Source organism: Lissotriton vulgaris, unplaced genomic scaffold, assembly GCF_964263255.1.
Source record: "Lissotriton vulgaris unplaced genomic scaffold, aLisVul1.2 SCAFFOLD_371, whole genome shotgun sequence".
NCBI lineage: Eukaryota > Metazoa > Chordata > Amphibia > Caudata > Salamandridae > Lissotriton > Lissotriton vulgaris.
Window position 1 is genome coordinate 492,286 of NW_028253580.1, and position 12,366 is coordinate 504,651.

Genomic DNA, 12,366 nt, shown 5'->3' on the forward strand with positions numbered 1-12,366 from the left:
AGTGTTTAGATTATCATCCTAATATTTTATACATCTCTTTTCTTAATACCCATATTTCTGAGAAGTTTCATGGCGCTTCTATCAACCGTTTATTAGTGCATATTCATTGCCTTAGTTTATTGCAAAAGGCAATATGCAAGATTTTAAGCTGACCCTTACTTCAATTTCTAAAACAAAACATATTTTCCTTATAACCAATCTTATGTTCTTACCTAAAAATGTACTCATGTACAGGGACAATACTATTCTCATGTAACGAGGCTGTATCAGGGCTGTATCGTCCGGACTTGATATTTTAATTACAATTTTCTAAAAAAACAGGGTAAAATGCGGGTAAGTGGTCTATGTTTCTTTTAAACTTTGTGGTTCCACTAAAGAAATAGTACATAACTGCTCACCTTGCATACATGTTAATATATCTGTTGGCAGTTTCAAGTAGAGCATTCATTACATGGGTTTATTTAGGTCCAAAGGGGTGACAATTCCCTATAGGCAAAAGAATATGTTTTCATTATTGACAACTGTATTCCTAGTTGCTTTTAAGGAAAGACGTACTTAGAGTTATCTTACCCCAAATGAATTAGGATACGTTCTTCATCTGGGGTCTTTCTATAGGTGGGGCACCACAACTTTATACTAATATGTAGAACCTGCATGGTCTTCATCGTGGTGAATGTTTACAAGCCCTATCTTTGTTTCAATAGTGCTCCAATATCACAGTAAAACAATAGACCAAGCAAAGTGCACAACAAGAACAAAAGTAAGCACTTAATGACAAAAATCATTTTGCTTCTTACTTAGAAATCATAGATTACTAGTCCTGAATTAATATATATTTTTTAAACTAGGAGTGTCGTTTACTGTATATCATTAGATAAAATTAGAAGATGAATGCCACTAAAAAAAGACTTGAGGCGAAAGGGGAAAGCAGCCGAGTTACTCAAAGAAACAGTATATAAATCTTAATAGGTAGGACAGTCATCAAAAAAGTGTGAGTAGTCTGCTGCAACAGAAATCACAATGGTTGGAGAAACTGTTGAAAAGACAACTCAATAAGTGCTGCAGGGGACCTAATTACGGAGGTACAGTTAAGTAAGTCACATCCCAAGAGGACTACATGTACACTATTCCTATGCATGCACATCCTAATCAGTGCATGCATGAGGAGTGGGCTAAAAATACTCCAACTGAATACTGGAAATTATATTTAAACATGCAATGGATAGACCGTGAAGTTATTCTACAAGAGATGACAAACTATTGTAGAAATAAGCAACATATGATGAACAAACATCCAGTGAAAGCTTCAAATTATCCATGATAAAACATGAATTGGCGATTAAAAGAAAAAAACAATGGAAATATACTAAAGAAAAAATAAATTAGGCTACAGGTCGTATTTTTGAGAAGTATTTTACAATTAGGAACAAGTAACCAGAAATAAACTAGTTCCAGAAAAGTAGGGTGGCACTGTAGACATTAATCAACCAGAAACCAAACCATGACGAATATTAAAATATAATTTAAATGCTGCAATAGTTTTGAGACTTTCCTTTGGTTTATATTCAAACAAAGACTTCCTATTCCTACTATCTACATTAATGTAAGTTGAGAAAATTCATAAAATGCTGGAGAAAAAAGCAACCCAAGAATCAGATTTTCAATTGCAAAAGTGGGGTATATTGGAGACAGGTGATTGTGATGTACTGAAAAATGTACATTAACTCTATACATCAGGTGCCATGTAATGCTACTAATAATTTTGAAGAAAGAATGGCGCAATACCTTTGGAAAAAACTTTGAGGTAAACTAAGGACCCGATGTATGCTTGGTAAGGAGTTATCCCTATTGAAAGACATTATCCTGGGTGGAAAATTATATGTGCTACTCATGAATATGTGGAACCGATTTGATGTAGACCCACCAATCAACTGACTTAAAGTAATGCCACAGCAGTACAAGGATGATACTTTGCCCAACCAAGGGAAAAAGTATAACTAAAATAAATAATAAAAAAAGCGAACAAATTAAACCAACTGCCTTAGTCATAGCGTTTCATAATAAGCAGACTAGAAATATTGCCTTGGACATAACATTTCCGAGCGTACCAGTCACACCCATAGCTCAAAACCATAATAAATTGAGACCTGCAGTTTTGAGCATAAACTTTTCTCACAAGGCAACCATCAGACAAACAGCATTAAAATTAGAAAGGTATATGCAAAATCACAGTTTGCTAAGCAAATACACACTCTCCTAAAATGGCCTAACCAGAATTCTTAAATAGTAGCTCCTCTATATCTGCAGTTTTTCATATGGAGTCACCTACAACAATAGAAGTGCCTACTACAGTACTCCATGTATCAAAATACCTATCTGTAGGCTTTTAGGATTGCTATTACAGTAATGTAATAACAATCCAGCTTTACAGGCCTATTGACTTTAACATATGCTTTTCACAGTAAATAGATTAGGCCTATTGCAGGGGTGTGGAATTTAATTAAATGTCTACTAGTCCATGGGAAAGGTTGCTTCAAAAATCTACTTGTCCTGTAAAAAAATCCTCGTCCCCTTTGAACCATGTAATGCGGCGACAAATTATTTCTGACATCTCATTGTATAAGAGATCTGAAATAGCTTCTCTGATTATGGCAGGGCTCATACCATAGGATAGTAGGGTTTGAGTACTAGCAATTCCCTTATGTTGCTACGTTTCCGCAGATGTACATACTGGGGCTGGGGGTAATGGTAAGCAACAGTTCCAGGGTTAGAATGCCTTATTGTCTGTGCAAACTTACTAACTTACATGTTTTAACACCTTAGATGCGGCGCAAATATCCCTCCCCAGTGCTGCGCTGTCCATTGGAACTAGTGCTGAATGGACGTCCAATGGACGTGCGCAGCACTGGGGAGGTAGTGCTGCCGTCGGCCAACGCCCCAACGCAGCACTTAAGAGGTTAAGGGTGTGCACCATCTCATCTATAATCTCGTCCCCTACTAAGAAAGGTTGGAAATGTACTCCCGACAATGGTAGACATAAAACATCTTCCAGGGTTGGAAAAGAAGTGGTTGGAGGGAAAGTGAACTTGCAAACACTCAGATCTTCTCATGAGCAAATTCACCTGCATATTTGCTCATGCTAAAATGCAGTTCACAAATATCTTCCAGGAGTACTATTTCTTGGCCTGCTACTGTAAAGTATTGTGAATTCACGAAAGCCGTATTTCTGCACTTAATGCAAGGACATGGGTGCACTTTTGAGACTTTATTTAATAATTGGGCCCATAATTAGGTCTGGCATTCACCATGGCCTTTAGTGTTTATTAAAATTATGTGTCTCTCTCTCTCTATCGGCTAGCTTCACTGTGAGTGACCTCATTCTGTTCTTTCACAAGGAGTACATCGACAAACAGTTGTTTTGTTCAGTGCCAGGAACTACTGTGGCAAGGTGTGCTTTTTGATGCCACACAGTTTTTGCTTTTGCCAATGTTTGTTGTAATGGTGAGGGCCCGGCAGCTTCCACACCAATAAGGTTTTACAAAAACCATGCCAGAACAAGTCATGCATTGACAAAACCAAAAGGCTGATCAACCATTTCAGACATATTGGATTTACCAACGCTTGTTTATTTCTATTTTCACCATAATCTTATTAAAACTGGTTACAATGATTTTCTATTATGGATATTTTTGGGGAATACAAGCATACATCAACACATTTACTAAATGATGCTGCAATGAAATGGTACCTACAATTTTACAGTAGTTTAGCTAAATGTTTTTGCATTTTTTTGTGAACATTTTATTTTGGGAGCAAAGAATCACCAATCTTGCTTTCAAGCATCTGCAAATATTTGCATCTAATCAGGTAACATTCTGGGAGCATTATACATAGCCTCATATTGCTAAACATTGAAAACGTGTGTACACATTTTTATACTGGAACCTCTGTCAGTAGTGTAATCTGAGCTTACATTCACTTAGAGCACCTACCCTAATGATAAAGGGTTTGCATTAATGAACCATAAATACAAATTTGAACAGCATTAACACAGGGAATCAAATATTACCTAAACTACAGACAATGCTCGTCCCTGATCCAATATGTGGGACTGTAAATTGGCAGCCCAAGGGTTTGGGCTGTAGGGGGTTGGCCCTACATGTCCCAAGGACAAAGTACACATGAAAACTTGTAGCCCTTGAACCCAAACAATATGTCCCGGGCGTCGGGCTATAGGAATTCCATATCCCTGTTATTGCCTTTGTCATAAAATGTCATAATAAGTAGATTATGCATAAAGCTATTTTCATTGGCGTGCTACCATAACGAACTCAGTCCCGTTGTTTCGAGTACAGACATTGGCATAAGCCAAAATTTACACTACAAGCAGTCTTTATGGGGAAGCACACAAATTCGGCCCAATCAAATCCTATACTGTAACATTTGTGAAGCATAAACGTCTCTCTCAGAAGTACTCTGAAAGCTCATTTTTGTGGAGCACCTATGGTCAGTCAACAATTTCACTGTTAAGCCAGTCAATAAAATTCATGTAGATTAGTGTTTGTATGGGCAGCTCGGATTGCACTCTTGCAAACACAAAAATGCACTCCGATGTATAAAGTTAATGATGTAAGGGGATGGGATTGCCTTAAATCCCTCATGTCTGCCATTGGGATGGAAAAGTCCTCCGCATTGTAAAGACATGTACCCCTGTCCTGAGTGGCCGACTGTATAATTATCTGGATTCCTAAAGCGGCTTTTTTCTGCCATAGGCAAACACGGATCATGCGTGTGTGCAATGGCAAAGGCCTGTCTCATGGATTGCGTGTTGTTGGACCGGGAGAAGCAACTAAAGCGCTGCCCTCAATGGTAGAAGGCTACTGCCTTCACCAGAGTTAAACAGCACAAGCACGGTGGTAGCAGCATACAGTGTGATTATCAATAGTAGTAACCAAGTCCTTTTTCCCTTGAGTCAATGCAGGCTCACTCGCATTTTTAAAGGTTCTGCAGCTGTGTGTAAAGCTCAACCTTGGACTACATCAGGTTGATGTAGAAGTGTGTGCCTAGTGAAAACATGTGCGAAGTGCATGTGAGTGCACAAGACATACACTACACAGGCGATGCAGTAAGTAACAGTGTGCACATGGTAAATGCGTGTGCATTGGCAGTGTGGGTTTAAAGTGACACTCGTGCAATACAGAGAGACAGTAGTATTGAACAGTGTGTGCAACTGAGTGCATGTGCTGCATGTATAAATGCTGCTGATATCATGGTACATGGGCACAGCAATACTAGACAGTAGAGTGTGCTGTGGATGTATGCTGAAGGAGAAGTGCATGTATGCTGAAGGAGAAATGCATGTAATGGAACACCGCAAAGAGGACCTTGGATTCCGATTAGGGAAGCCCAGGATTGCCTGGTGAAAACATGAGTAGAAGAATCTCCACTGACAGAATTGTACATTGCTGCATTCCTGTGAGCTGGGCGAAATAAGTACTGGGTGAGGTGGAGCATTTCAAAGAGCTCTTTCATTCAGTGACAGTTCACAAGGCAAGGGCCTGGAGACATCTCAGGAAGAGGGAGATGAGGCTGATAAGGGAATCATAAAGGGTAGGGCTAAGGGTCCAGATTTGAAATGGGATACATAGATCACTGTAGCTGACATCCAGGTTTGAACTTTGGCCACTCCCATAAATTATGTTGTGGGTCAATCAGCTTTGGAATCCTGCATGGTGTGACGGAAATCTTTCAGAAGGAAGGATGAAGGGGAGCGATGGCATATGAAAGAAGCAGAACCCCAACATAAAACTTAAAAAGTCCAGACCCTAAATAACATTATGCCTGGAAAAGAACTATTAGTAGGGGAGTCCGGAAACCCATACTTTGTCATCTGCCAAGCAGCCAGGTGGGCTGCATGAGGAGGAGAAGCTCTGCAAGACGTCTGCCTGTGATCAGGACTAGGGACCTAGCCTGCTAGTCTCCCTGCTTGGTGAGGGAACATTGCCCAGGGAAACAAAGAGCACCTTTCCATGAGTCCCAGTACCTGCCTACTCTCCAAGACAGGTTTGCCCATGAAACAGAGGAGCGTGTTGGAGGAAGCATGATCCACAGGGCAGCCCAGACGTGTGGTGCTCCTGTGCAAAGAAATGTGCTGCAACGATTGGGCCATGGCAGTGTGCTGTGTTGTCAAGTTCAGTGACCCCGTATGCCAGGAGGGGCCACCGCACACCCAGAACATGGCTGCATCGATCGGGCCATTGCCTGTGTGCAGTATTGTGAAGGATGGCGACCCGTATGCCAGGAGTTGTCGTTGGGCACTTAGAAATGGTGTTGTATCAATTGGACCATCGCCCTTGTGTGGGAAGTTGCTGTAACCCCAGGTGCGAGGAGAGGCTCTGGAGAAGACAACCCAAACCAGCGTGACCGGACAGTGAGGTTCACTGAAGTGACGCTATTTGCCTTGAGGCGCCACTCGAAGCTCTGAGGCCTGAGGTCTGAGTCACTGCCCGGTAAACTAAATTGCTGCTACAACTAAGACAAGGGAGCAACTCCGATTCTCTGGACGGTGGTAAGCGCGGCTCGGGAGAGAAAGCCCATGCCTGCCAGGAGTGCAGCCCAACTTTGTCGATCTGGGCCAGGACCGCACTTCACCTCTGCCAGGGTATGTACTGCCAGAGCAGGTAAGCTAAGAACTGGGCCTACCAGGCCCCAGGGGATATATATCGCCTTTAGCTTTTGCAAACCTTCTTGAACTGTATGTGACTACATATTGACTGAATCCAAGAGAAACAGCAGCAACTCGCCGCCTTCCTTGAATCCAACAACTCCCTCGATCCATCTCAATCCGGGTTTCGAGCCAAACACAGCACCGAAACCGCCCTCATCGCAGCGACCGACGACATCCGATCACTACTAGACAACGGAGAAACTGTGGCCCTCATTCTATTCGACCTCTCCGCCGCTTTCGACACAGTCTGCTACAGCACCCTTATACAACGCCTCAGCAACAACGGCATACAAGGAAAAGCCTTGGACTGGATCATCTCATTCCTCGCTGGGAGAACTCAAAGAGTTCGACTTCCCCCATTCAACTCAGAGGCCACTGAAGTCATCTGTGGCGTACCACAAGGATCTTCACTCAGTCCCACCCTCTTCAACGTTTACATGAGTCCTCTCGCCCCCATCGCGCGTCAACATAACATCATCTCTTACGCCGACGACACCCAGTTAATCCTTTCACTCACCAAAGACTCCAACACCGCCAAAACCAATCTTCACGAAGGCATGAAAGAAGTAGCAGAATGGATGAAACATAGCCGCCTAAAACTAAACTCAGACAAAACAGAGGTCCTCATCCTAGGATCTTCCCGCTCTGCCTGGGACGACTCTTGGTGGCCCTCCGCTTTGGGCACAGCACCCACTCCCACAGACCATGCACGTAACCTTGGCTTCATCCTAGACTCCTCTCTCTCGATGTCCAGACAAGTCAACGCAGTCTCATCCTCCTACTTCAACGTACTTCGCATTCTCAAAAAGATCTTCCGCTGGATCCCCCTCAAGACAAGAAAGACTGTCACCCACACACTGGTCACAAGTCGACTGGATTATGGAAACACCCTCTACGCCGGAATCACAACAAAATTACAGAAAAAACTCCAATGCATCCAAAACTCATCAGCGAGACTCATATTAGACATCCCTCGCGAAGATCACATCACCGGACACTTAAGACCTCCACTGGCTTCCCGTCAACAAAAGAATTACTTTCCGCCTTCTCACCCACGCACACAAAGCCCTCTACAATCTAGGACCCGAATGCCTCAACACTCGACTGTCCTTCTACAAACCCACCCGCCAACTTAGATCGTACAATCAAGCCCTCGCCGCAGTCCCGCGCATCCGAAAATCCACCATGGGTGGCAGATCATTCTCCTTCCTTGCTGCCAAGACCTGGAACTCACTCCCCACTCACCTCCGCCTTACTCAAAACCACATCTCCTTCAGAAAAGAACTTAAAACCTGGCTATTCGACAAATAATGAACCCCTTCCCCAAGCGCCTCGAGACCCACTGGGTGAGTAGTGCGCTATAAAAATGCCCGAACTTGAACTTGTCGTGCCGGGCGCAGCTATGCTCCAACTGTCAAAACATTGAACACCCAACCCCCTAGAACCTTACCATGTCATGATTAGGGCTCCCGGTTTTCCGTTTTTACATATAAATACAGACGGAAAAGTATTTTTCCACTGGCTGTATTTATATGTAGAAACGGCAAAATACGAGTAAATTTTGCCACGCTGCTGTGCTTCAGAGTTGCCGCGCCATGCGCCTGTTGAAGATGCTTGGAACAGCACACCAGCGGCAGAAAGATAGGCCGCATAATCAGCCTTCCCTTGCTGAGAAATCTGAAGTTGTACTTATGCAACAACCTTGAAGGAGCGCCCAAGCAGCACCTGCAGCGATTTTTTGGCTTAGGCGTCACGTTGCATGGCAACAGCTCCCCTGTACACTGCAGGCAATGTAGGGTCGTCAGACGCAGCAAACATCTTGAACCAGCCTTCTTTAAAAGCTTGTAATACAATTCATGACGTCTGCAGCTCCTACAATGTGTAATCTCAAAGGCTACCCCGCCGAGGCACTGTTACACTGTTGTAGCACGTGCTACAAATGTCACATAATTGACTGCAGATCAGGTCAGGCTTCAGCTCTTATTCACAACCCCCCCCCCCCCACCAGCCCCCCCCCCCCCCCCTCCTTGTGTGTCAGGCCGTGCCGAGACTGCCTCCCGGGCTGGCGCCCGTCTTATTGAAGCAGCACTTCACAGATGATTGGCGTTTCAGCTGGAGGCTGTACAATGAGAGGTGTGCCTGTGTATTGTGGAGTGGGCGGCATGTACTGGGACGGACAAGGAGGGTGTAAGGATCTTTGCCAGTCAGGTCACTAGGAGAGAAAGTCAAAGAATTAGATTCATGTCTGCTGTAACTCTTGGGACCCAAGGCGGAGTCCGGCTAGTCGTACAGTCACTGTAAGAACATTAATTGAAACATTCATAGAATATCTTTTGGTAACACGACTGGCAAGGCTGAAGCTTGCCACCAGCTGATTCATTGACACAAGCTGCAAGCAATACTGGTGAACAAGCATTGGGAAAGCAATAAGTCTAGGTTTTGGGCTTTCTTTGCTTTGCTAGGGCCTTTTCGTCATGAAGTACAGCATTAGCAAGATGCTACCTATATAGCAAGATGAAAGGCTAATAAAAAAAGAGCATTCACCTAGTTGCATCATTTTGTAGGCACCCGCATGCTGCATTACACATGCTAGAATATACAATGTCATGGGTGCCACTTTCTTTATTTACCGATCCAAGGTGGATAGTTTGGAAAACTAAAAGCAGCAAAAAAAATGTTTAAGGTGCACCAGCAGTCATTTACTGCCTCTTCCTAAACAAAGAAAATAAATGCATTGTTTTTAAAAAGACCACGAATGAGGGGGGGCAGCAACAGGGAGAAAGTGGGAAGGAAGAACCAAATGGGTGAGAGCAGGCGCGCAACACCAATAGGGCTCAAATGTCTTCGCCCCCCGCGTCGTGTGTGTCTGTCCGGGTTGAGACAGCTTACCGGACACAAACACAGACAGGTCTTGAGCTTATCGCAGCTGCTCCCGAGTGAATGGTCTTTAAAAGACCGTTCACTTGTTAACAAGGCTTTCTTGTTTCTTCACCCCTACTAATAATCCCTGCATCTCCACTCTGCCTATTGGCCCCCCGCCCAAAATTTGTATTAGCCCCAATGGCCCCCCCCTCCCCGGAATTTGACTCTAATTGCGCCTCTGGGTCAGGTTTAGTTGGAGGTTTCAGAAGGGCTGGCTGTTCCTTTCATCCTTCTGGGGAGGGTTTAACTCCGCACCATTTTTGAGTTGCATTAGTAAGTGTGCCTGCTTGATTTTTCTCGTAACAAAGCCACCCAGTCATAAAAATGTCTCTCATAATTTCACTGACATGAAAATGTCACACATGTCAATCTGAAACCTTGGCAGCCATGGGTTAGTTCACTACGCTTCCAGTAAAAACAATTGGGCTTACTTAAAGCCATGTTAGAGCTAACGTTTAGCATGGGGCTCGCTCTGTCACCACCAGGATTTATGTCCTACAGCCTCCTTACTGGGTTGGGGGCGCATGCATTATGTAGTTTATTTCACTTGGGCCCAGGTTCTGGCACTGGCAAAAGAAGATATAAATCATTATTGGCAGCCTAGTCAGCCCGTGCCTTATCAGCGCTTGTGGCTGCCTAATTGGTGATAAGATTATTGCCATCTCCTGCAGACAGTGCTTGTACTACAAAGGTAAAGTTTTCAGATGAATGTATAATGTTGACCAATAACAACCAGGTGCATGCATGCATTGTCAATTCAAGTAAATGTGGAAAAATACTAGCTGCAGCGTCGTCTTCTGCTTGTCGTAAAAATAAATGTGGATAAATACATATAAATTGGCCAAAAAATAAATATGGATAAATACAAACGGAAATAGCAAAAAAATAAATACCATAAAACCGGGAGCCCTAGTCATGATTATAGAATGCACAGCCTCAACCTAGCTAAGACTGCATAAGTACATTACACATGTACTACTGGCTACCTCCATGCGGGCAGGGCCAAAGCACCTCTGTAGTACTCATAAACCTATTTTTCAGGTTTACAATCCATCTGGCGACAGATATCATGGCAAACAAAAAATTATTTGGGCAGGGTGTTTATGATGGCCACGAGATCTCTGAAGCGGCCTCAATAATGTTTAATTCACAGTCTCAACAAAGTTCAGAACTGAAACATTTTCAATATTTATTTGCTGTCATTCGTTTATCTTAAATATCTAACAACTAATGACAATGGTCCTTGTAGATGTATGCCAGTTGCTGTGTTATTTATCTGAATACAATCACGGAAAGCTTAGAGAGGGAAAACAATACAGGTTAGGTGGAACACTATGGGAATTAGAGAAATGTAGATTACGTGTTTAAGTAACGGTCTTAATTTAATTGGCCGCTACCCTTTTAGTGAGCCCCCATTTTTCCATCTCACTCAAAGTCATGGATGTGCGATTGTACAAACACAACAATGGTGCTAAACAGAGACACATCCTAGCCAAACTGACGATTTATAAAGCACACATTGAAGTGTGTACCAGGACTATTTGACTCCAAGGTGATCAGCGGCCACAAAACGTTCTTGATAATGATTTGAAAGCCGTACAGTTAGGCAGATGAAGGGTAACACGTTTTCTTAGGAGGAGGGTTATGGGCGAAAGAAAGCAAAGGTAAGTCTCATACAAACACGCAAAATGTTTCTCGTCAAACATGCCTGTTTCCCATGAGACTTTCTTGTCGCTTCAACATCTCACGCAACTCCTCGCAGCTCTTCCCTCGCAGCCCGCGATCCCTCAGGCTTTTCGCCATGAGGCTTACGTCGCCGGGCATATATCGCTGGCTATTTCCCTCGCTCAAAGATGACCAACCACCTTTCCACTGAATACCCGGACTGTCAGCGACTCCGACTTATGGGCAACTATTCGTCCCAAATTGCATGTGAACGAAATTGTATTGCTTCCGGGTCGTGTAAAAGCCAGTTCGATGGCGGAACCCATTCTGGTGTGGGAGGGACTCGTCATATGTAAGTGGGCCATGGATTGGAGCAGGCCAGCACCATAGTCTTGCATACTACGCTTAAAAACATCCGGAGTGCTCATTGGCTGAGAATTCCCCACGTGCTTGTACTGTGTACATACAATAGTACTGTTCGAGGCGCGCTTTCAACTGTGATTGGTGTGTCTGATAGGTTAGAGTGGTCTGGAGGGGAGGGAGAATACTCCGGCTGCTGATGCTACGAACGATAGGGGAGAAAAGTGTGTCGGTACAGCCAGTGCTTGAATTCGATGAAAAAAATATACTCCGGAAACCCATTATTTGGGGGGTCAAAGTGTGGCAGAGAACATTGGCTGGAATCTATGCAGCACACAGTGTAACATGTAGATCACGGATTTCTGTGTTTTTTTTTAGATAAGTAAGTGGGCCGCCACCACCACCTCCCCCCAGGCCTTCAAAAGGGACGTCAATGTTCTCCTCCTCCAAACAGCCGCGTAGCTAGGGGGGGGCGAGGGGGGCGGTCCGCCCCAGGCGGCAACATTTTTGAGGCGGCCGCGGTACTGGAGGCCCTTTGCGGCCGCAAATCACTGAAACTAATCCAGGCCGGTGAAATGACAGGTGTCGCCTAGCAGCCAAGTACGGAAATTAGTTAATTAGTCCTGGCTTCTACACTTGGTTAACTGTGTGATACTGGACACACCGTGACTGCTAAACTTCCTGGTTCTCTA

At 44.0% G+C, this 12,366-nt stretch overlaps 1 protein-coding gene across 1 annotated transcript in view; it reads right to left on the bottom strand.

The window, feature by feature from the left end:
- The window catches only part of LOC147660920 (DNA-directed RNA polymerase II subunit GRINL1A-like), a 64,266-nt gene extending 52,655 nt beyond the window's left edge, over window positions 1–11,611 (bottom strand). The window contains exon 1 of the mRNA XM_086951428.1: window positions 11,358–11,611. Within this exon, the coding sequence (XP_086807554.1) occupies window positions 11,358–11,473 (116 nt within the window). The 5' untranslated portion in view covers window positions 11,474–11,611. The remainder of the gene's footprint in view (window positions 1–11,357) is intronic.
- Between the last annotated feature and the right edge of the window lie 755 nt (window positions 11,612–12,366).